We start from the raw sequence: 24,498 nt of genomic DNA on the forward strand, positions 1-24,498 counted from the left end.
TAAATAGTATAAATTGATCCGCATGAGTCAAAGTCCTCAAATCGAGCATAACGAAATTTAATTCAAATGTTCAAACCAATAAATCAATCATAAACCAAACCAAAATAAAATGCTCGATAATTAAGTTGATAATTCAATATCTTAAAACATGCGGAATTTAATTTGCATGCATCAATTAAAATCAAAGGTCCACTCACAAAATGCGGTCAATCCTGACGTCGCTCGTGATTCTCCTCGTATGGAGACTCCTCTCGTCCTGTACGAATAACAATCATAAATATAATTTACAGGACGGATTCTAACTTTACGATACTTATAATTGAAAAGGTAAAATCATCCCCCTTCCTACAAATTCGACTTCTCAACAATCTACCACATTCTTAACTCCATCAATATTCAATCATCGATAATTAATTTCTTGAGTGAATTCGAAATAATTCCGACGTTCGAATTCACGTAATCCGATAATTATACCATTTAATCTCAATCCGAAAATCCTCCGATGTCAACCAAACTTCATACATTAAATCCTACAACCATTAACTGGTATAGGGGATTAAAATGACATCTAAAACCCTACAACACGCGCCTCCACGCGCTTCCTACAGTACTGATAGGAGCATTTTAATGCGACGTTTTAACTGCATTTCCCTACATTTCTTACGTTATTTCCTTATTAAAATCCTGTTTAGGAAAGTTTCCATTCTTTGATTGGGAAAGTTCCTATTTGTAGAAAGTTTATATTTTTGTAGTTTCTATTTATCATTTTTAGTAAGTTGCCATTTTTCATTTTAGGAAAGTTTCTATTTTTCTTATTAGTTTCTATTTTTAGGACCTCCAAGCAAGTGGAAAATCTTGAGGAGGAAAATCAAAGTTGCAACCAAGTGGAAAATCTTGAGGAGGTAAATCAAAGTTGCAACCAAGTGGAAAATCTTGAGGAGGAAAATCAAAGTTGCAACCAAGTGGAAAATCTTGAGGAGGAAAATCAAAGTTGCAAGCAAGTGGAAAATCTTGAGGAGGAAAATCAAAGTTGCAAGCAAGTGGAAAATCTTGAGGAAGAAAATCAATTCAAGTTGAACAAGTGATAAACAAGTGGGAAGATATTTTTTACAAATTTGTCTAACATATCTAGCCCTTCATTTATGTTCATCTCCACCCTCCATTCATCATTTTTTGGGCTATAAATACACTTCTCCTCTCACTCTCAAAACCAATTCCTTCATCCATCTCATCTTCTTTGTCTCTCCATTTCCTTTCCATTTTCCCTCTACATTCCTTCATCCATTTCATCTTCTTGTCTCACCATTTCCTCTCCATTTTCCTTAGTCACCAATTCCTTCATCCATCTCATCTTCTTTATCTCTCCATTTCCTCTCCATTTTTCCAAACCAATTCCTTCATCCATTTCATCTTCTTTGTCTCTCCATTTCCTTTCCATTTTCCTTCTCCATTCTCTAGTTGCAAAGTTCTGCATTTTCAAGCAAGGAGAGGAAGAAGAAGAAGGAGCCGTGAAGATCATATCCTCCATCATCCCCTTAGGCTTGCCTCCAAGATTCAAGATCCAACCATCTAGCTCTCCATCTCCATCTCCACTCACGGTGTAATTCGTTCCTTTTCCTTGTAACCTTTTTGGTTTCCTTGTTTGATTTCGTATGAACTTGTTTCTAGTTAACAATAATGTTTAGGGCAAAGTTTAAGCCCAATTTCTATGTTTAAATAAAGTTTTCGAATTCTATAATTGTGATTCTAAGTTGCTTATGTGAGTTTGTTCGATTAAATTTGCTTTATAGAAAACTTTTATATGTTTATCTTATTTGGGTCGACACTTATAGGATTTGCATGTAATTGGTGCTAGGTTTAAGAACATGAAATCGACTTTTCGTTTTGTGTAACTTGAATCAAAAGTAGTAAAGGTTCTGGACAAGAATCGAATTTAATTGAAGAGGATTGCAATTAGGTGGACTTTTCCATAACTAAGTTGTACACTTGAGTTGATAGCCTTTCTCTATGTCTAATGCGTTGAACATGTCATGATTGACTAGCTTTCTAGGGCTTGATTGCATGTTTGATAGGATTAATCTAGGTGCTTTCGCTTAGGTTAATTAGCATTGAAAAGTAAAATATGGGAAATCATTTGCTTTCGAATGTTTCACATGATCAACTCCTCTCTCATGACTTGGAAGAACAATTATAGGGTTTGAATCGAATTTGATTACATGGAATTGATTTTGATCTTTGTTCCTTGCGTTCCACCCTTGTATATGTGTTTTTATATTTTCTTTATCTTAATTTTCAATTCTATAATTCCTAAACCCCCCCCTTATTTTTGTTCACTTGTATATATTTATTCTTTATTTTATTTTTGTAAATAATACTTTTCTTTATTTGTTTCACAATGACAGGTGTACCCTCAATCCCCGGAATAGAACGATCCCTATTTGCTTATACTACTAACGATATTTTCAGGGTTAAATTATGCGCTTGCTTTGAGCGCATCAATTTTTGGCGCCGTTGCCGGGGATTGAAAAATCACTTGCTAAATTGTATCATTTATTGTATATAAATTGTTTGAAACTTAGTTTAAATTAAGTAGGATATTATTTATATTATTGAACACGAATTTTAATTGTAGGTTGTAAATTGAGAGGAATAGGTGAAGTCTCTTTTGTTAATATTGGCCTAAACCCCTTATTGGTACCTAGCTCAGGTCCCTTAAGGTTGAGGGCGGCCTTTATTAACACTTGTTGAACTGTCTTCACACTTATGAACTTTTTCATCTTAGTAAGCATAGCCTATGTGGAATGGTGTCTAGGAAGGGGACAACGTTCATGACGGGTTTTTGAATCCAGAAGTGCTTGCAAATGGGCATAAACCACAATGTGGGAGTAGCTCATGCCAAAATGGATTTTTCCTCTCGTGTTCGCCCTCCCCCACCTGGCCATTTCAGTAAGGTTGCCCAAAAGATTTGAAAGGGAGTTTGTGTCTAGGCGACTATACTTGGGCCGCACGTCCACTTGATTTACCGCTTGGAATTTGATTCGATATCAATAATGTTTATAACAAAAGAAATACTTGTGAATACTCTATACGTGTAAATTATTTTGTTGTTTCACACTTTAAACTTGTAAAAATACTTTTCACGTTTTATACTCACTTGAGTACTTAACTTGTGTCTTATGTACAATATACTTGTTAATACTTGTAGTTTGTAATTAATAGTTATACTTGTTTTTATTTTGTATTTCTTTGTTAATTATAGTTACTAACTTTATTTAATGTAGGTACCGTCTGGCTGCAAGACGTAAAATACAAGCGCTACTTGGGAGGCAACCCAATTCAGAATATAATCAGATTTGCTTTCTCTTTCCCTATTTCTTTTTATTTTTCATTTTTTCTCTATTGTTTTTATTTTAGGATTTGTTTTCGTAAATGTCTTCTATCTATGCTTACTTATTTCATTGCATGCTTTTAATTGATTACATTGAGGATAATGCAATATTTAAGTGTGGGGGAAGGGATTTATATTTTTGTCTTTCATTTTGAGTCCTATATATATATTTTTGTCTTTTATTTTTGAGTCCTATATATTTAAAAAAAAAAAAAAAAAAAACTGCATTTATTCAGTCTTATTAAATTCAGCTATTTACAAAAAAATAAAAATAAATAAAAAATATATATATATATAAATTAAAAAAAAAAAATTTAAACTATACTAAGCCATGTCTGCATCTCTGTAGGAATTGAGAAAGTCACTCGCCCGCATACCGCTCCTCCAAAGGAGTAAATGGAGGTACAAGTCTAGGCTGAAAGACTATAAACATTAAGCGCTGCTTGGGAGGCAACCCAATTCCAACGTAGCTGTGGAGGAGTCGTCAACGCAGATTTGTTTTCTCTTTCCCTTTTACTTCTCCAATTTTCCTTTGTTTTAGTAGTCATTTTCGTAAATTTCATCCCTATATGCTTAAGTGTCTCATTGCATGCTAATAATTGATTACATTGAGGACAATGCAATATTTAAGTGTGGGGGAAGGGATTTACACTTTTATCTTGAGTCATATATATTGAAAAAATACAAAAAAAAATTCGAAAAATGTCAAAAATTTAAAAAATTTTGGTTACTTTTGTTTTTGTTTTTGAGTCTTAGGATGCCCTTTCAACTGTCTAGGATGATTCTATATCTCTGAAATCATGATTAAAAGAGGATCACAAAATTGAGATGATTTTTAAAATGGTATTATTTGGTTAATTGAGATATATGAAAAATGCATGCATGTGTAGTGGATATGGATTTCGTAACCTTGGTACAGAATATGAGCATGTTAGGATGAGTTTTGATTCATAAAAGCCCATGTGAGATATTTGAACCATGTCCCTTTTTCTTGGAGTGATAATTGAAAAATATATTCTTAATTTCTTGGCGATGTTTTGATGATCTCATTATTCTTTCATTTGATTGATTGCTTGCCATAGATTAAGTTTGATGGACTAGAAAATGCTAGAATTCGCTCTTGTGCTTGTTGAGACGTTTGTCAATACATGGCCCTGATTCTGGAAGGGATAGAGGCAACCTAGGAATTACCACCATTGCTAAATAAGCATGTGTCCATATTTGTGCCCGTCGTGGGACTCCCTTAGATAAACCCCTTTGAGCTTACATTAAGCCTTTTCTTTCATCACCCTTAAATCCTTAACCCTGAACCTTAGTATAGCTACACTCATACCCTTTGTTCTAAAAACTTAGCGGAGCTATATTTTGGGACTTTACTTGAGGATTTGAAATTGAGAAGAGGTGAAAGTTCAAGTGTGGGGGTAGACTTGTCCATGAAAAAAAAAAAAAAAAATTTATGTGAAAGCCATGAAAAAGAAATGGAAAAGAAAAAAAAAATGTATATGGATTTTAGTCCTCCATACTTGGTGAGTTTGGAGTTTGTTTTGAATTGAAGACTCACTATTGGAAAATTTGGTCTTTGTCCAATTCACTAGTTCGAGGGAAGTTTAGAGTGAAGATTTGGCCCAACATGAAGACATTAGGCCCTTTCATAAAACCTCTATGGGATGTGACGTTTTGATATATCTTGGTGGATTTCTAGAAGTCTCTACATCTACATGAGCTCTGCTAGGTTTTTAGGACGCTTTGTGAAATTCCTTACCTTTCGTTTCTTAAAACCTTGAGCCTTGGCCCCATTACAACCCTTAATAAGACCTTCTTTATCCTTAAGATGGGACAGCCTTTGATTTGTGGAGATGAGTTACAAGAGTTGAACCTATGGCTTGGGTCCATCCGTGCAAGTAGTTGATATCCTTCATGAGATCTTTTCAAAAAAATTATATTCACAAAGTGCTTTTCGTTTCTTATATATGTGAGCTATTTGATTGCCTCAAAATATTTTCTCTCACATATAATTGAGTGATTATAAGCTTTTAAGCATGGTCTTGAATTCTGAGAGAAGAAAGAGTGGATATACCTTGTGAGGATATGAATCATACTTGTTCGAAGCATGCTTAACAGAAACCATCACCATTATTACAACCAAGTCCTACTTGTGTATGTGTGGATTATATGTTTTAATTAACTCTTGAATATCTACATATTGATTCTTGGTTGAGTGCTAATCTTGATGTTGTGAAAGTAGGAGATTTCTGAGACAAAAAGTTGAAGGGCAATAGAGTCATTGTTTTTGTAGAGTCTTTAATTTTCGTTGAGTCTTAGTGTGTGTCTTAGTGTGATTTTGCTAAGGGACTAGCAAAAGCTAAGTGTGGGGGAATTTGATAGGAGCATTTTAATGCGACGTTTTAACTGCATTTCCCTACATTTCTTACGTTATTTCCTTATTAAAATCCTGTTTAGGAAAGTTTCCATTCTTTGATTGGGAAAGTTCCTATTTGTAGAAAGTTTATATTTTTGTAGTTTCTATTTATCATTTTTAGTAAGTTGCCATTTTTCATTTTAGGAAAGTTTCTATTTTTCTTATTAGTTTCTATTTTTAGGACCTCCAAGCAAGTGGAAAATCTTGAGGAGGAAAATCAAAGTTGCAACCAAGTGGAAAATCTTGAGGAGGTAAATCAAAGTTGCAACCAAGTGGAAAATCTTGAGGAGGAAAATCAAAGTTGCAACTAAGTGGAAAATCTTGAGGAGGAAAATCAAAGTTGCAAGCAAGTGGAAAATCTTGAGGAGGAAAATCAAAGTTGCAAGCAAGTGGAAAATCTTGAGGAGGAAAATCAATTCAAGTTGAACAAGTGATAAACAAGTGGGAAGATATTTTTTACAAATTTGTCTAACATATCTAGCCCTTCATTTATGTTCATCTCCACCCTCCATTCATCATTTTTTGGGCTATAAATACACTTCTCCTCTCACTCTCAAAACCAATTCCTTCATCCATCTCATCTTCTTTGTCTCTCCATTTCCTTTCCATTTTCCCTCTACATTCCTTCATCCATTTCATCTTCTTGTCTCACCATTTCCTCTCCATTTTCCTTAGTCACCAATTCCTTCATCCATCTCATCTTCTTTATCTCTCCATTTCCTCTCCATTTTTCCAAACCAATTCCTTCATCCATTTCATCTTCTTTGTCTCTCCATTTCCTTTCCATTTTCCTTCTCCATTCTCTAGTTGCAAAGTTCTGCATTTTCAAGCAAGGGGAGGAAGAAGAAGAAGGAGCCGTGAAGATCATATCCTCCATCATCCCCTTAGGCTTGCCTCCAAGATTCAAGATCCAACCATCTAGCTCTCCATCTCCATCTCCACTCACGGTGTAATTCGTTCCTTTTCCTTGTAACCTTTTTGGTTTCCTTGTTTGATTTCGTATGAACTTGTTTCTAGTTAACAATAATGTTTAGGGCAAAGTTTAAGCCCAATTTCTATGTTTAAATAAAGTTTTCGAATTCTATAATTGTGATTCTAAGTTGCTTATGTGAGTTTGTTCGATTAAATTTGCTTTATAGAAAACTTTTATATGTTTATCTTATTTGGGTCGACACTTATAGGATTTGCATGTAATTGGTGCTAGGTTTAAGAACATGAAATCGACTTTTCGTTTTGTGTAACTTGAATCAAAAGTAGTAAAGGTTCTGGACAAGAATCGAATTTAATTGAAGAGGATTGCAATTAGGTGGACTTTTCCATAACTAAGTTGTACACTTGAGTTGATAGCCTTTCTCTATGTCTAATGCGTTGAACATGTCATGATTGACTAGCTTTCTAGGGCTTGATTGCATGTTTGATAGGATTAATCTAGGTGCTTTCGCTTAGGTTAATTAGCATTGAAAAGTAAAATATGGGAAATCATTTGCTTTCGAATGTTTCACATGATCAACTCCTCTCTCATGACTTGGAAGAACAATTATAGGGTTTGAATCGAATTTGATTACATGGAATTGATTTTGATCTTTGTTCCTTGCGTTCCACCCTTGTATATGTGTTTTTATATTTTCTTTATCTTAATTTTCAATTCTATAATTCCTAAACCCCCCCCTTATTTTTGTTCACTTGTATATATTTATTCTTTATTTTATTTTTGTAAATAATACTTTTCTTTATTTGTTTCACAATGACAGGTGTACCCTCAATCCCCGGAATAGAACGATCCCTATTTGCTTCTACTACTAACGATATTTTCAGGGTTAAATTATGCGCTTGCTTTGAGCGCATCAAGTACCACGCGCCGGCGACGACCAGCTCCGATGACCACCAAATTCCGGCAACAACATCATCTCAACAGACCCAATCAACTTCTCAACTACAACATTGATCAATTTTACCTCTAAGTGGCCGAATCGAACCGGTGAAATTTTTCCAGAAAAGCTCAAGAACCCTAGAATCGGGTTCGATCGATTCCACCTCCACACTGCAAATTGAGAAGCAAGACCTTAGGCAAAATGATCTCCTGCAAAAACCGAACCTTCGATGTGAATATGGTGGCCGGAGGTGGCCGGAGGTGGCCGGAATGGCCGGAAATCGGCAAAATCCCCAAAACTGCAACCTTACCTTCCCAGCGTGAAATCGAGCTTTTCCGTCCAAAACTCCCCAAACCCAGGTCACTGGTATCACAAGCGGGTTGAGGCGCCCCTGTGGTGACCGGTTGCACGCCGGATGGTGGCCGGAATCGCCGGAATTGATGGAAGAGGGAGAAGGGCTGAACCGGAGGAAGAGAGATCGGGGGAGAGGAGAGAGAAAGAGTTGGGGTGGTTTCCGGAAATGGAAACCCACCCGGGTAACTTTCCACTTTTATCAAAAAGTTACCATGAACAGTAACTTTACAATTTCGGCCATAACTCTCGCATACGAAGTCCGATTTTTACAAACCACATATGCTCGCGCTCGGTTTAACGTCCCCTACAACTTTCGTGAAGAACATTTTCTCAAATTTTGACCCGAACAAAAAGTCAACTTTTAGGGTCACTAAATCATTCATAACGGTTAAAAAGAAAGTATCCAACAATTATATCCCAAATAAAGAGTAAATCGTAATTTCTGGGTTCGGGATGTAACATGGGCTATTGTAGCACTCTATTAGTTTGTACATTATCTTTATTTTAATAATTTCATAGTGAGAGAGCACACTCTGCTCTTCCTAACTCCTCTTTCAACCAAAAAAAAAAAATGGCTTTGTTAGAATTATATTTTGAAATGTAATTTTTTCACAGTCACGCGATACTTACGACATATAACGGGGTGAGAAAAAACAAATGAAATTTTGTCACATGTATGATATTTATCTATAATAAAAATGAATCCAACTCAGACCACTACACCAAGTGACTTACACAACCTCATGACACAAACGACCCTGTATTCTAACTAGACCGAGACTCGATGAAACGATGCGCAAGTCAATCAACAAAACCGACCCCTACGTGCCGATACACAATGCACAAGTCAAACTTGTATGCTTTACTTTTCACTTATTGTAAAGTCATTTTCTTTGTATGAATAGAATAACAAACTTAATTTTAGGATTTATGCTTAATTACTCTTGCCCGTAAATTTTGATCCAATTCTGTGAAGTACTTAATTTGAAAACAATGGTCTAAATAAAGCTCAGCAAATACCCCATCGTCACTCATTCTCCATTCCTTATCATTATCATTCATCATCTGATCGAGAAAGAAATCAGGAGAGACTGGGCTTGAAAATGAAGGTCAGAAAGAAATGAGCTTTACATAGGTGCCTTTGCGTTAGTGTGTTTAGGTTAGGCTAGGGTCAAGGTGCCTATGTTTGGATTGGGCAGCTTGTGTCTACATTGGGCTCGGGTTAAGGTGTGTCTGGGTTCCGAGCAGCTTGGCCACGTCAATTATTTTTTCAATCGCCTATGCAAACCAAAAAATAAGAATAAAAAGACAAATTTGAAGAAAGAATAATATGAAACTTATCTATGTAGATTAGATTAGAGATACTTCCATTGGTATCATTTTCTCTTTTTCTTCATTTTTGTTGAGATCACAAAGCCCTTTATGCACGCAAGGATGTGAAAACCACAACGGAAGAAGGGGCTTTGGACAAAATTATACAAATTGAAAATGAAAGGAATTAGACCAACAAAGGGTATGTGGATTAACAACATGGGTTATTTGATTGAATAAACCCTTACTTAGACGACACAGAGTGTATGAGTATAAGAAAATTCTTTGTAGCTTCAATCCCTCTACAAAAAGAACTAGTCCACCGCAAAAGTAATATGATGAAAGCCGAAGTTGTATTGGTTTGCTTCATTTTTCCAGAAGCATAGAATAAGAAGGTTGGCATTACTAAAATTAGGGAAATACCGCTTGGATTGTCCAATGTTATGACCGTTATAGTTTTCTCAACATGGTTAAAATAAGGATTAATTTCAGTTTACCCCCCTGAGGTTTGGAAGTGTCATCATTTCACCCCCTTTACTTTCAATTTTGAATCTTTACCCCCTAAACTTTCGAAGTTCAATCAACCGTGTCTAATTTCTACTATTCCTTCCAAATTGGACTTTAATTCTGACCCTTGAGGACTAAAATGGTCATTTCAACATTAAAAACAAAATTTCTTTCTGTTTTTAGTTTTTTTTTCTTCTGTTTTTTTATTTATTTATTTTGTCTTCAACCTATACACCACAAGTTATAATAGGTTTATAAAAACAAAAAAACACTCTAGGTGGTTGAAAGCTGCTCACTGGTCTACGATATTTGTGACATATCTCCGATAAAGTGAAGAATTTATGATATATCCCCAATAAAAGTGAAGAAATATCTGTAAAAAATAATTTTACACTTTATCTGTAAATAAATATCTGTAAAAAATGATTTTACACAGATATTTCTTCATTTTATTGGGGATATATCCTAAAATTATTCAATTTATTGGAGATATATCACAAATATCGTAGACCAAAAATGATTTTACATAGATATTTCTTTACTTTATTGGGGATATAAAGATATTTATTTACAGATAAAGTGTAAAATTATTTTTTACAAATATTTTTTCACTTTATTGGGGATATATCCTAAAATTCTTCACTTTATCGGAGATATATCACAAATATCGTAGACCAGCGAGCGACTTTCAACCACGTAGAGTATTTTTTTTGTTTTTATAAACCTATTATAACTTGTGGTATATAGGTTGAAGACAAAATAAAAAATAAAAAATAAAAATAAAAAAACTAAGAAATAGAGAATTTTTATTTTATTTTTTAATGTTGAAATGACCATTTTAGCTAGGGCTGCCACTTGGTTTGGTAATTACCAAACCGACTGAATACCAACCGATGTTTTAAGTTTGGTAAACCGACTTTTTGGTAACCGAGACTGATAAAATCGAAATCGAAAATTACTGAAAAAGTTGGTTTGGTTTTGGTAAATACCGAATCTACCGATTATCTAAATATTAGCTTTATATACTATGGTTTTCAATACACATACATGTATATTAAGAAATAAACATAAAATTTTTCATAATAGTATGAACATTACTACATATACTACATTAATAGTACATGTATTTTAAGTAACCTAGTCAAAGATGGTTAAATAACGTAGTTTTATTGAAAATGACTCAAACTTGATGTCATATATACAAAAGAAAGCTATAATTAGGAGATGAGTACTAAGTTTACGACTATAAAATTGAAGAACTTAGTTTTGTTCATTCTAATTTTAATTACAAAGAATTAGTTGTTCTAAAGTTGGTAATACCGAAAACCGAAATACCGAATTTGGTAGTTATGATTAAAAACCGAAAATTTTGGTTGGTAATTGGTAGCTCAATTTTGAAACCAAAAGCTTTGGTTTTGAAGTTGGTAATACCTATAACCGATTCGAACCGACCGAGTGACAGCCCTAATTTTAGCCCTCAAGGGTCAAACTTAACTTCCAATTTGGACGGAATAGTAGAAATTAGAAAGTTTAGGGGGTAAAAATTCAAAATTGAAAGTAGAGGGGGTGAAATGATGACACCCCCAACGTTAGAGGGGTAAACTGAAATTAATCCTTAAAATAAAGGCCCTGCATTTGTAGGTATGACAGATTTTACTGTTTGCTATTGACAGCTTCTGTTACTCCCTGCCTAGGGGTTCCTTCAGTGGAATGTTTAGAGAAACCACACTAGGACTTTGGAATTAAAAGTAATCACCAAAACCAGGCTTCCGATTCTGTGAATAGGCAACTCTTTCAGGATGACGACTCTCAAGCACAACTTTTATCTTCATAATTCAGTACCACCCTGAGACACTGCTTAGCACTTACCAGCAGAAGCATAGAAACCTTTCCATTGCATAAAGTTTGTCTACACAGCATTCTCATTTGACAACAGTTTTACAAAGAAAACAGATGCCAAGACAACACTCACAAGACTGAAGGAATCATATATCATATCTATAGCAAATGCTAAAGAATAATACGGTAAAAAAAACAGATGCAACCTAGTCATGAAGTTAGCTTTTGAGATAATATTTATATGCTAACGATGTGCACCCAGCAAGCCCTTAATGCAGAACTCGTGCAGTTTTTATTTTTATAAAATAAGGGCATTATGATGAAATGAGCATTTTAATGTGATGTTTTAACTGTTATTTTCCTGCGTTATTTCCTTAATAAAACTCTGTTTAGGAAAGTTTCCATTCTTTGATTGGGAAAGTTCCTAATTGTAGAAAGTTTCCGTTTTGCAGTTTCTATTTTTCATTTTTAGAAAGTTTCCCATTTTAATTTAGGAAAGTTTCCATTTCTCTTTTTAGAAAGCTTCTATTTTCAGGTCTTTGGAATAAATAAGCTGAATTGAGTTCATAAATGGGAAGAGAAGCTTCATGAAGATGACATGGCAAGAAGGTGACGCAAGAAACCCAAGAATTATCAAGGGACTTGAATTTTCGGCAAAAATGGAGGAAGGCCCATATGATCTAGGGTTTTTGTGACATCAAGAGAAATATGTGGAGACTTAAGAGTTTTGCCGTCCAAAGCAAGAGGAAATCAAGGAAGAGTTTTTAAAAAGGAAAATATATTTTCCTTGGGGATTAAATTTGCCGTGTAATACTTAAGGAAAAACAAGGTGACAACGTGGGAATTAAAGATGATTGATTGAGGATTTCAAGGAGAGATTTTCTTGTGAGACTTTTATGGAAAGAAATATTGTTGGAGGAATAATTTGGTGTGATTGCCAACGTGAAAACCAGAAATAATCAAGGAGATGACGCCAAGAGAGATTCAAGGGAGATTTTTATGGAAGGAAATATTGTTGGAAGAATAATTTTGTGTGTTTGCCGTGATATGCCAAGAGAGAAACAAGGAAATGACGTGGAAAATCAGAAAATATAATGGGTGGAGGAAATCAAAGGGAGAGTTTTGAGGGAAAAGAGATTTTGTTGGAGAGTAATTATGTTGTCAACGTGAAAAGAGAAGAGATAATCTTGGAATTAAATCATGGGAGCGTTTTAAGGAAAGATAAAGTTTCAAAACAAGGCTAGGTTCATTCCCTACTTTCTCTAAATTCATTTTGGCCAAAATTGGTGAAGTAAATCAGCATTTATTCTTGATATTTCAGTAACTTCTCTCTCCTAAGATATTCTTGGCCGAAATTCATGAAGAAAATCAGAATAAAAACAAGGAAATTCGGCAATTAAATATTAGGGAGGTATTTTAGAGAATTTTGATTGGTTGGACTACATCACAAAGCTTATTTGGCGAATTCTCATTGGTGGAAACTATGTGGAAATTTTTGATTGCTTTGTGAACCCTAGCCGTGCTCCTATAAATACTCCCCTCTTTGACGTTGAGAGGGGTTCCACACCTTAGAAACATTCAGAAAAAAAATCACCTTGTTGCCGTGAGCCTCTCCCATCTTCTCTCCATCCTCTAAAGCAAGCCACGGAATTCAAGCAAGGCCGAAGGGAGAAGAAGGAGCCGTGACCTATTCCTCCACCATCCACCATTGAAGATTTGCTTTCAAGCTTCAAGAATCCCAACGAAAATCATCCATTCTCATCTTCCATCCACGGTGTAATTCGACCTCTACTTTGTAACCTTTGTTTGAATTTCGTTGGTTTTGTTTTAGTTGACGTTTATGTTTGAACCAAATTTTCAATTCTGAAATTTTATATGATTGAATGAAATTTTCAGATTCTATTATTGTAATTCGAGAGTTGCTTATGTGAGTTTGTTTAATTAAATTTGCTTTATAGATATCTTTTGTATTTTAATCTTATGTGGTTCGAAACACTTAGGGTTTTGATATGAATGGTGCTAGATTTAAGAACATGAAATCAACTTTTTGTTTTGTGTAACTTGAATCGAAGTAGTAAAGGTTTTGGGCAAAAACCGAATTTAATTAAAGAGGATTGCAATTAGGTGGACTTTTTCATACTAAGTTGCACACTTGAGTTGATAGCCTTTCTATGTGTTTCATGCGTTAAACATGTCATGATTGACTAGCTTTCTAGGGCTTGATTACATGTTTGATAGGATTAATCTTTGTGCTTTCACTTAGGTTAATTAGCATTGAAAAGTAAAAAAATGGGAAATTATTTGCTTTCGAATATTTCACATGATCAACTCCTTTCTCATGACTTAGATGAACAATATTAGGGTTTAATCGAATTTGATCATAGTTTCGGTTTTGATCTTTGTTCTCTCATTCCATTCGTGTAATTATGTTTTTAGTTTTCTTTGTTTTCTTTACTTAGTTTATTTCCGAAAACCAAAACCTAAATCCCCCCTTAATTTCGTAATTATGTATATACTTTATTTTATTTTTGTAAATAATATACTGTGTCTTTATTAATCGTTTAATTGTCCTACATTGACAGGTGTACTCTCAATCCCCAGATTAGATCGATCCCTACTTACTTATGCTACTAATGACATTTTCAGGGTTAAATTATGCGCTTGCTTCAAGCGACATCAATTTTGTTAAATTATGCGCTTGCTTCAAGCGATATCATATGAATATAGGCCACTCTATTATCGAAGAAGAAACCGGTGACAATTTTCTTGTAACTAAAAGAAGAAGAGAATGAGCATCCGCCTTTAACAGGTTAACAACGCTATAAGAAGTTCAAACCAGTAGTCAGGAAGATAAAAAGCAAAGCAACAATGAAATTAAGCTATCAACATAAATCAACACAAGTTCTCTGTAATGACATGTATAGACATACTACCTACATTGATGGTTTATTGAAGCCAACTCGCTGAATAAGATTGGATGATGCTCGCTCCACCAGTCCTGCCACTTTCATCATAGTAGTTATATACCCTATTTCACTCAGTCTCCATACATAACAATCTTTCACTCCTCATCATTATCATTTATAACCTGAGATTCCTTCCCAGTCACATCAATAGCACTCACGTAAAATCAAGGCCTTATAACCACGACAGAGTGATAAATATTTCCCACCCTCTTCCTTCTTCAACACATACACAATTGCCTCAAATTGGTGTGAGGTTTTATTTTACCAGAAAAAGGAAAATTTAGGGTCAAATTGCTATATTTATAAGAAAACCCTTCACATGTGCTTCAAGGTTTGAATTGGCAAATGTCTCCCAGGTTACAACGATCATTCTTCTTGCTAAAGTATCACTCTAAACACTAAATCAAAAAATGTTTGAACTTTTCTCTAAGGGTCTTCTTAATCTCCAAGTATGAAACACAATATCAAACTAGCTAGGGAAAACTAAGTATGATACTGACGGAATCAATTAATGAATGCAGTAGATGTATCTGTATCTATAAGAGTGTATATACCTATTAGGAAAAGTTGCAACTCTTTAGAAAAGCCAAGCAATGCAACCTTTCATATGTTAATAACCTTTTCCGACATATATAACCCTTTACTTTTCCATTTACTACATAAAATTTAATTTTCAGACTATAGGCTATGTTTGGTATTGTTAATGCTCAAAGTCCGGCGGTAGCCGATCTTTCGTTTAAAGCGGGTCCAATGGGCGGACCGCTACTCTGAGGATTTGATGGCCTTCGCTAGCTGTCACACGAGAGACAGGGCGTCAGAGGGAGACCGCGTTGGGCGGTCTTCACTTCTCTGATGCCTAAGTCTGTCAACACGTATAGGCAGCATAACAATAAATGAGTAGTGAATGCGTAATTAATGAGGAGAGAGGAGAGAACCTTTTATAGGTGAGGAGAAGGTTGATCTTCTTTTTGTTTTCGATGTGGGATTGATGTGCTTTGATTCCCAGCGTCTGGAGCTTCTGATGCTATCTTGGCGCGGCGCGTGATGGCGCGTCAGCGGTGATTTGGGGGCGATCCAGGGCTTTGGTGGTAGCCCGCCTGGCTGTGCCTTCGCAGGTCACTCCTTTGGTGAGAGTCAGTACCTCTGGCGGTACAATGAGCGTGGCTCATTACAGCTAATTATACTTGTTCTGGCACATGTAGGTACAGGTATGTCTGTTCTTTGAGAAAAAGTTAGCTTCTGCTTATTTATGAGAATAAGTGGCTGAAAAGCAAAGAGTATTTGGTAAACTGGCTTTTTGAAAGTGCTATCAGTGAAAAAAGTAGTGGTAAAGTGTTTGGTAAAATCAAAACTGGCTTGTGCTTTTTATTTGTGGAATGACCAATTTGGGCATGAAAGATTATTTTGCCTTACTTGTTTGGTTGATCATCACATTCAGGATCTAGTAAAAATAGACTCATACGGATTTGTTGCTACCAATTGGGGCTACTCAGTAGGAACAATTTTAAGCGCCATTTAACAAATAATACACGATAATATATCATCCCGTCACATACTATACAACAATAATGTCTTAATGTTATCATAACATTGCACATAATGATACAAAATGTTACAGTGGACAAATATCACCGTTACAAATAAGACATTGATATCATGAAAAAACCTAAATTTTGATGTCTATCGATGGTACTGGGAAAGTGAAGAACCGGATGACATTCAATGAGCCTGGAGTGGTGGTTGCTCTTGGCTATGACAATGGGATGAATCCTCCAGCACGGTGCTCCAAAGCTTATGGAAATTGCACAGCTGGGATTTCACAAACTGAGCCTTACATTGCTGCTCATCATTTGATTTTGTCACATGCAGCTGCTGTTCAGAGATACCGTGAAAAGTATCAGAAAACACAAAAAGAGTGGTCTTGCTCATCCATAAATATTGGCTTAATTTCCTAGTTTTTTTTTCCCTCATCTACAACGATTACAGTAACATTTCTGGGACCATCACAACACTAATGAAACGAATAAAGATGGCCCTCTGGTCTAAGAAACAAACCGGTAGCTTTATAACAAATTCCTTGCTGCTGCAACTCGGAAAATAGTTTACGACTCCTATTTGTATCTGAATTAAAATGCATCACACATGTTGTAAAGCATCAAGTTATATAGAATATGAACATAAACTGATGTTTAACAACTTGCTAGATTAACATTGACCAACTCTGGATATCAACCCCAAGCATTGAAGAATCAAAATGCAAGACACACCTAATGGCCTCAGAACCAGAAAGTCCCAGCAGAGAGAAGCAAACAGCGTAAAACCAGAAAACCGCACTCGATGCAAATAGATAACTGCAGAAAAAGCACCCTAATGGCCAAAAACTTGGAATAAAGCTGCCTTCCAGTGAAGCAAACACAAACACAAGGTCATATATTCAAGACTGCACATTCATTGGGGGGACAAGGTGGCATGTGTATGCCATAAATATTAATTGACAAGGGCAAGGACTCAAGGAGTGATGCAAATCACAAATAAATCAGGCCAACAGAAACCAGGTAACTTATGTTTAAGTTAACCAGCTTTAAATAAACTATTAAACTTGTACGTACCGACTGATTGGTTGCCCATCTTTCGTAATAATGGGTGTACCTCTCTAGAGAGTTCTTGGCCATCTCTCTTCGTTTCTCTGCCTCATCATACTGCAAATAACCATATCACAACAATCAATCAATAATGCCACTAACTGAAATAATACAAGAGAAAAATCCTCAACTATCAAAATAGAGTTGTAAACTACGTTAACGTACCACTCCCTCCTGCTTCGCTGTCTCATAGTGGTTACAGGCATAAAAGCCACCTGTCCTTTCACCATGTTCTGACCATGCACCAAGACAGAGCCTGAAGGCATGTACAAATGCATTAGAGTTCACAGAAGATGCATGATAACATGCAATGCAGCTTTGAGATACCAAGATAGTGTATCTAGAAGACAATAAGAGGAGCCTAAGGTGATAAACACCGTTTTATAAAATTAAAGCACACCAGAAATCAAAAGGCAAGCAACCGCATTGCAAAACTGCTTACCAGCAAAAATCAAATTTACAAGGTGGTGTGCAAGTGATATGCATACAGCCTTGGTTTTGCTCAATGGGTCATTTGCACTTGGGGCAGGGCTTGGAATTAGCCAATATCCTGAAATCCAGCAGCCATACAACTTAGCAATAAGGCCTATACATAAATACAGACAACTACAGGATTTTTGCAGCCACTGTTTATAATGTGTTGGGGAGTTTAGATTTTTATTGAACCAACCAGCCCTCTGATTTCCATGTGCCAATTGATACAATAGAGAGAGAGAGAGAGAGAGAGAGAGAGAGAGAGAGAGAGAGAGAGAGAGAGAGAGAGAGAGAGAGAGAGAAAGATTTAAGTTCTTGAGGATGATTTCGGATAGACTCTTCAATAAATATAATAAATCATTTAAAACACAAGGAATCTTGAAACATATATTATCTTTCAATTCATGACTGCTGTAATTAACCCAGACAAATACCTATCTTTCTTTGCTATTGTTCCCAGCAAAATACTTATACTAGAAATGAAATATCATGATTTTGTTAAGATATTTCCCTCCCTTCAATAATTTATAGAATCATTAATAACTCAGTGTTTAATATTGACATTTCTGCAATATCTAACAAACAACATTCTTATGCTATAATACAATCAAAGTATATATATCCAGGTGGACAAGGGTAGACAGGCCAGCACAATTATCATGGTACATCTTGGGCCATGCAACCGCTTTATATCTGCACATAGGTTATCATCTCAGCAATCCTATGGCCCAAGGAAGTCCAGTGTTCACATCTAAATAACTTTCTTTGAACTTTATAATTTTACTTTCCTATCAATAACTAAGATATTCCATACCAATTCATATTTTCACATTCGGCACTGTTCTTCAATATCCATTTGGCCACTGTGCCACAATCAACGGGGCGATGAGCTTCTTCAGTACACTGCAAAGTCAAATTCACAATATGTAAATGCCATAAAGCCCAGATACTACAAATCCATAGGCAGCTAACTTTTTGGCAAGTATTTTTCGAGGAATTGATATCCAAGAATGCATTTTATCTGATATATCCTTATCTTATTTGACATTCTAATTTTTGGAGATTGATACAGAGAAAAAACTCAAAAAGTGATACAAATCCAGTGAACAAGTTTATCTGATATATCCTTATCTTATTTGACATCCTAATTTTTGGAGATTTCTGGCATCCCCTATCCATGGGTAATTGATGAGCACAGACATGCAATTCACTATCTATAATCAGTGAAGAAGTTTATCTTAGAGAAATTCAGAGACACTCACGTTCCAACAAAAGCTATATGAACAGCGGCAAGTAACATCATAGCTTCCACTACCAACAATAAAATCTATAGCATAATCACAGCCTGGAGCAGGACACCATGGTGGCCACCAGGGAGAGCAAAGGTGGAGGCGCTGATGGTGCACGAGATGTCGTCCTAGCACCGAGAGAGAGAGAGAGAGAGAGAGAGAGAGAGAGAGAGAGTTGAGGGAGAAGAACTGGTCGAGGAAGAGGCAGAGGAAGAGAAGAGGCTGGTCGTGTGTAATTCCTTGAAGTTCATGAGGGTACCCAATGGTATTTTGAAAATTTCATTAAACCTTCGCTACAGTAACCACAGCTTCTAAAAGCAGGCCTAGAGTGGCTTCTGCTTTTACGTCCAAAAAGCCGGTGCTTCGTAGAGAAGTTGGCTGTTAGGAACTTTACCAAACACCAAAGTAGGTTGTGCTTATAAGCAGGGGCACTTAAAAGCTCCCCCAAACATAGCCTTAATTTTCAAACTATACATAGGCAATACCATGAAACTGCAGCACCCGGCTGGCTGCTTAGGACTGTAAGGCATCACATTTCGAATCTGAATGTGTAAAGTGATCTCCAAAGATGAACAGTACAGTGAACATAAGAACGGAATAGACTTATTTGTAACAACAGATAGGATCAAGGAATTAGGAGAGGTGTGTCTTATTAACACATTTAAACTCATATTTCCATACCCTATTCAAAGTGATGATCACAACCGCAAAATATAAGTAAGAAGCAAAATATGGATTCTGTGGTAAATTCACCCTCACCACTTGGGCTAACCCCAAGTGATTTATTTTATTATAAAGAAACAGCAGAAACATATAATTGTACGTAGAGTGATTGATGTTCTCTTCTTTAGAGAACAATACATGTAATATACAGGGGTATACACAAAATTTGCATTGATCATATTGTCCTGACCTATCATGCCAAAGACTACTAGATGGTATAATAATGTTTGCAGATGTGATCAAACAGTTGCTTTACCTTCATCCGTTGTGAGCCATGTTTAATAGTTGGAAGCATCCACTGGAGGGAGAAAGCCGAATTCGGCCACATTTATAGGGAACACACAACATGGTTGCTTTAGGTGATGCCATATTGGATGATATATGTGGCTGTAGTGAGTAATCCAGATTGTCTCCTTCTTTTTCTTGCGCATTGCAAAGAAGCCATGCAACCTGGTTGAAATTCAACAAGCAAAAGATCATAACTAAATTCATCCAGTTTGTGCGAGGAAACCAAACAACAAGCAATCAAGTCAGGAGAACCAACGCACAATTGTATATCAATGGACATCCTAAAGTAGATAGCAACAAAGCAGGACTCCACACGATAACAACAGAAGGGAAGAAAACCATGTCAAAACCATAACTCCCAACAAAACCAATACAAACAAATAACTAATGTATCTAGTTGAAATTTAAAAAGCAAGGGATCATAACTAAAACCAACCGATATGGGTTAGAAGGAGGACCAAACAATAAGGAAGCAGGAGTAGCCTGAAGATTAAACCAAATTTTATAGCATAATAAAGTACTAATTCAAATTTAAACAAGCAAAGCAAATACAGTGGAGAAACCCAACATTGTTCATATATGGGTGATGGCTCCCTTCACATACATAGCTCCCAACAAAGCCAATACAAAGTAAACAAGATAAATATATTTATTTCAGTAGCAGATAGCTAATTCGTAATTTGAAAGACAAGTAAGAAGTAGTAAAATCAAGAAAATGAGCAACTAGCTGACTCCACCTCCTCTAACGGCATGGGGTATCGGCACATGGGACATAGATGATTGATGCGCAGCCAGGGACGAATGCAATCCCCATGGAAATAGTGGGAGCAGGGCATCCGAGTAAGCATCGGTTGATCAACATCTTGTTGTACAAAATCCACCCAACAAATTGCGCACGACGGCGTGTGTTCCATAACAGCTCTATCAAGTCTCACACTTTCCAAGCCCTCGATTGCTGATCGAGCCGTACGAGTATCTATCCGCAAATCGACTTCGAGTATGACCATCACAATGGGAGGGTCACGGGACACGGCCCCCTCTAACTCTTCGAACAGAATTTCGAAAACACCTGGATGGTAAAATTCCGGGACACCCATGGTCGAAAGATACACCGCGATCTGCTGTTTATAATAAGACTCGTATCGTTTCTGCTTGATGGTACAGAAATCTACGCAAACCGACTCATCAGCTACTAAGTCGCCCCCGTCTTCATAAATTACTGGATCAGCCGGAGAAGAGCGTCTTCCGCGTAACTTGACAAACCTCATGGTGATCGAAACATCGTCTTCCTCCATGCCGGCGGGGGATTTGCCTCTGCGGAACAAATGGGTTTCGTACTCTTTTTCCACCGCAGGCATGATTTGCAGAATCGAATATGGAGAGGGTCGAGGAGGCTAGGCTTTTATGTGTGTGTGTTTTCCATATTTTTTTTCCTAATCCAATTGGGGTTCAAGCTTTCATTCACCCACAAGGATTCGGAAACAGCCAGCCCCTGCCAAATTAAATTAGGATAAGGAAATGTTACTTTAGTCACCGAGAAAGAAAAAAAAAACCATTATGCAATCAGGAATTTTTGGTTTCTAATAAGAGAAAGAACCAAAAACACCATATAATTCCACAAAATCTCTTAGAACAATGATGAACAAGGCTTGAGTATATGAAACTAGAGTTGTGATTGATCAAAAGTGTATAGATTCTTCGGTTTTGGTAAGGAAAAACTAAGAACCCAAGAAGCTATACACTTATCTCTGCACAAAGCTAAGAAACTATGAACTAAAGCTAAGAAACTAAGAGAAATGTGTGAAGATATGTGTGAGAGAGTGAGAGGAGAAGATGAAAAAGGTCCACCATGAGGGGAGGGTGTTTTTATAGTCCACCATGTTTGTAAATTTTTCCTTATAACCCTTACCTATATTTCCTACCCTTTTTTATCTTCCCTAAACCAGCTAAACCCGCGGCAGTGCGCGGTAGGGTGTTTACACCTTACTTTGTATTCTGTTATTTATTACTCTCGAATCTCATCCCATCTCTTCCTCCATATCACTCTTCTAGTCTTGTTTCAGTCAATACATCAGATTATCAAGACGATGGGAGCAGCAAAGCAAACAGATTTAGCATGCATTTCAGAAGGTGAAGGATCTTCATGTGTAGAACAACATGCCATCATTGAAGCCGCACCGATTGTGTCATCCTACAATGAAAAAATCCGTCCTCTGCTTGACGCCGTTGACAAGCTCAGGAGCCTCATGGTTATGGAGGAAGGCATTCAGCTCCCCACCATTGTTGTTGTAGGTGACCAATCATCTGGCAAGTCCAGCGTCCTTGAATCCCTGGCCGGCATCAGCCTGCCACGTGGACAAGGTATCTGCACCAGGGTACCCCTTAGAATGAGGCTTCAACACCACTCTAGTCCTGAACCAGAGTTCCAGTTGGAGTACAATGGCAAAGTTGAGCACACTGATGAGGTCAACATTGCTGATGATATTGTCAATGCCACCAATGTTATTGCTGGTGGAGGTAAGGGAATTTCTAACACCCCATTGACTCTGTTGGTGAAAAAGAATGGTGTTCCTGATTTGACTATGGTTGATCTCCCTGGAATCACTGGAGTTCCTGTTCATGGTCAGCCTGAGGATATCTATGATCAAATCAAAGACATGATCATGCATTATATAAAGCCTGAAGAGAGCATCATTCTCAATGTGTTGTCTGCTACTGTCGATTTTACAACTTGTGAATCCATCATGATGTCACAGAGTGTGGATAAAGCTGGTGATAGGACTCTGGCTGTGGTCACAAAGGTTGATAAGGCGCCCGAAGGACTATTAGAGAAGGTTACAGCAGATGATGTTAGTATTGGTCTTGGTTATGTTTGTGTGAGGAACCGGATTGGAGATAAAACTAATGAGGAGGCAAGGGCTATATCTCAACAACTTTTTCAAACTCATCCTTTGCTGTCCAAGATTGATAAATCTATGGTTGGAATTCCAGTTCTGGCTCAAAAGTTGCTGTAAATTCAAGCTCCTAGCATAGCTAGAAACTTGCCAGACATCGTCAAGAAGATAAATGACAAGCTGAGTTCTTGTCTTTTGGAGTTGAACAAGATGCCAAAGAAACTGTCATCTGTTAGTGAAGCCATGACCACGTTTATGCAGATCATCGGATCATCAAAAGAATCGCTTAGGAAAATTCTGGTGAGAGGAGAATTTGGTGAATTCCCTGATGACAAGCGCATGCATTGCACCGCTCGGCTTTTTGAGATGCTCAATCAGTACTCAGATCAACTTCAAAAGTGTGAAGAAAGTGACCCGAAAAAGAACTTCTTAGTAGAGGAGATCAAGATTAGGTATTAGTCTTCCGAATTTTGTTCCCCGCAATGCTTTTCTTGTTATCTTGCAGGGAAAAGTGAAGGGAATTTCGAGCATACCTATTGGGTTTGTTGAGAAGGTTTGGAGTTATATTGAAGAAGTGGTTATGTCTGTGTTAATGCATAATACAGAAAACTATTATCAGCTTCAAGTATGCACCAGAAGAGCTGGCCGTAATCTTATAACAAGGATGAAAGAAAGGTCAGTTCAGTGGATGATGGAGCTAGTGGAAATGGAGAACCTGACTGATTATACATGTAATCCAGAATATGTATCCGAATGTAGTAGGCTTATGAAAACCACTCTACGATCTATGTAGAGGGTATTGGGGAAGTTCAAGTTGGAGTCCTTCGGCAGTATCCTCAAGTTCTCTCTCAGGCTTTCGACTTGAAAATGAGGATGACTGCCTATTGGAAAGTTGTTCTGGGAAGGCTTGTTGATTGTATGGCTTTGCATTTGCAGTTCAGTGTTTCGAAACTTGTGAACCAAGAGATGGAGAGTGAGATTGTGAATGAGTTGATGGGACCAAATTGTGGTGGTGGGATTGAGAAAATGCTGGAGGAATCTCCAGCAGTTGCCATCAAGCGCGAGAAGCTGATTAAGAGCATAAAAAAGCTCAGGGATTCCAAAGAGGTTGTTGGTAAGATCTTGGATGGTGTTGCTACCTAATGGTCTCTTTCTAGCTAGTACTAAAAATAGTGCGGTTTGTTTATCATGTTATGTTTGTATGAACTATCTATTTCTGTCAATCAGTACAGTGAATTTGCTTTAATTTTGATCCAGCTTAAGTTTCTAGCTAGTACTAAAAGTAATGCGGTTTGTTTATCATGTTTGTATGTAACTATGTACCATCTATTTCTGGCAATTAGTAGAGTGGATTAAAGCTTGATGCAGCTTATGTTTCTTCAAGGAATCTTTCTTCATTTAAGGTTTGATAGTGTTCATGAAATAAGATAATATGTAATGCTCGGTACTCAATTCAGTACTTGTTGATGATTGTTTAGTAGAACCCACCTAGCCGGCCAAAGCCTAACTGAGTGCTAAATTTGCTAATCCAGG

The 24,498-nt window shown here is 36.7% G+C and overlaps 1 protein-coding gene and 1 pseudogene across 3 annotated transcripts; one reads left to right on the plus strand and one right to left on the minus strand.

Annotated features, from left to right (window-relative positions):
• Window positions 1-16,161: 16,161 nt before the first annotated feature.
• LOC112183402 (probable E3 ubiquitin-protein ligase ARI8) lies at window positions 16,162-21,882 on the minus strand. Of its 3 annotated transcripts, none has more exons than XM_040513145.1 (6): window positions 19,034-19,317; window positions 18,586-18,674; window positions 17,740-17,847; window positions 17,463-17,553; window positions 17,265-17,354; window positions 16,162-16,524 (listed from the first exon to the last, which is right to left on the minus strand). In XM_040513145.1, exons 3-6 carry the CDS (start codon window positions 17,781-17,783, stop codon window positions 16,375-16,377), a joined length of 375 nt encoding a protein of 124 aa, XP_040369079.1. In that variant the 5' UTR covers window positions 17,784-17,847; window positions 18,586-18,674; window positions 19,034-19,317; the 3' UTR covers window positions 16,162-16,374. The 3 variants fall into 3 exon arrangements, with proteins under 3 accessions (XP_040369079.1, XP_040369078.1, XP_024177536.1); XM_040513144.1 differs by having other exon boundaries at window positions 16,165-16,527; window positions 19,034-19,311; XM_024321768.2 differs by lacking the exons at window positions 16,162-16,524; window positions 17,265-17,354; window positions 17,463-17,553; window positions 17,740-17,847; window positions 19,034-19,317 and adding exons at window positions 20,040-20,233; window positions 20,809-21,882 and having other exon boundaries at window positions 18,067-18,674.
• Window positions 21,883-22,136: 254 nt separating this feature from the next.
• On the plus strand, window positions 22,137-24,281 carry LOC112184302 (annotated as a pseudogene).
• The last annotated feature ends 217 nt before the right edge of the window (window positions 24,282-24,498 follow it).

The sequence above is a fragment of the Rosa chinensis genome, chromosome 2 (genome assembly GCF_002994745.2).
Source record: "Rosa chinensis cultivar Old Blush chromosome 2, RchiOBHm-V2, whole genome shotgun sequence".
Lineage (NCBI taxonomy): Eukaryota > Viridiplantae > Streptophyta > Magnoliopsida > Rosales > Rosaceae > Rosa > Rosa chinensis.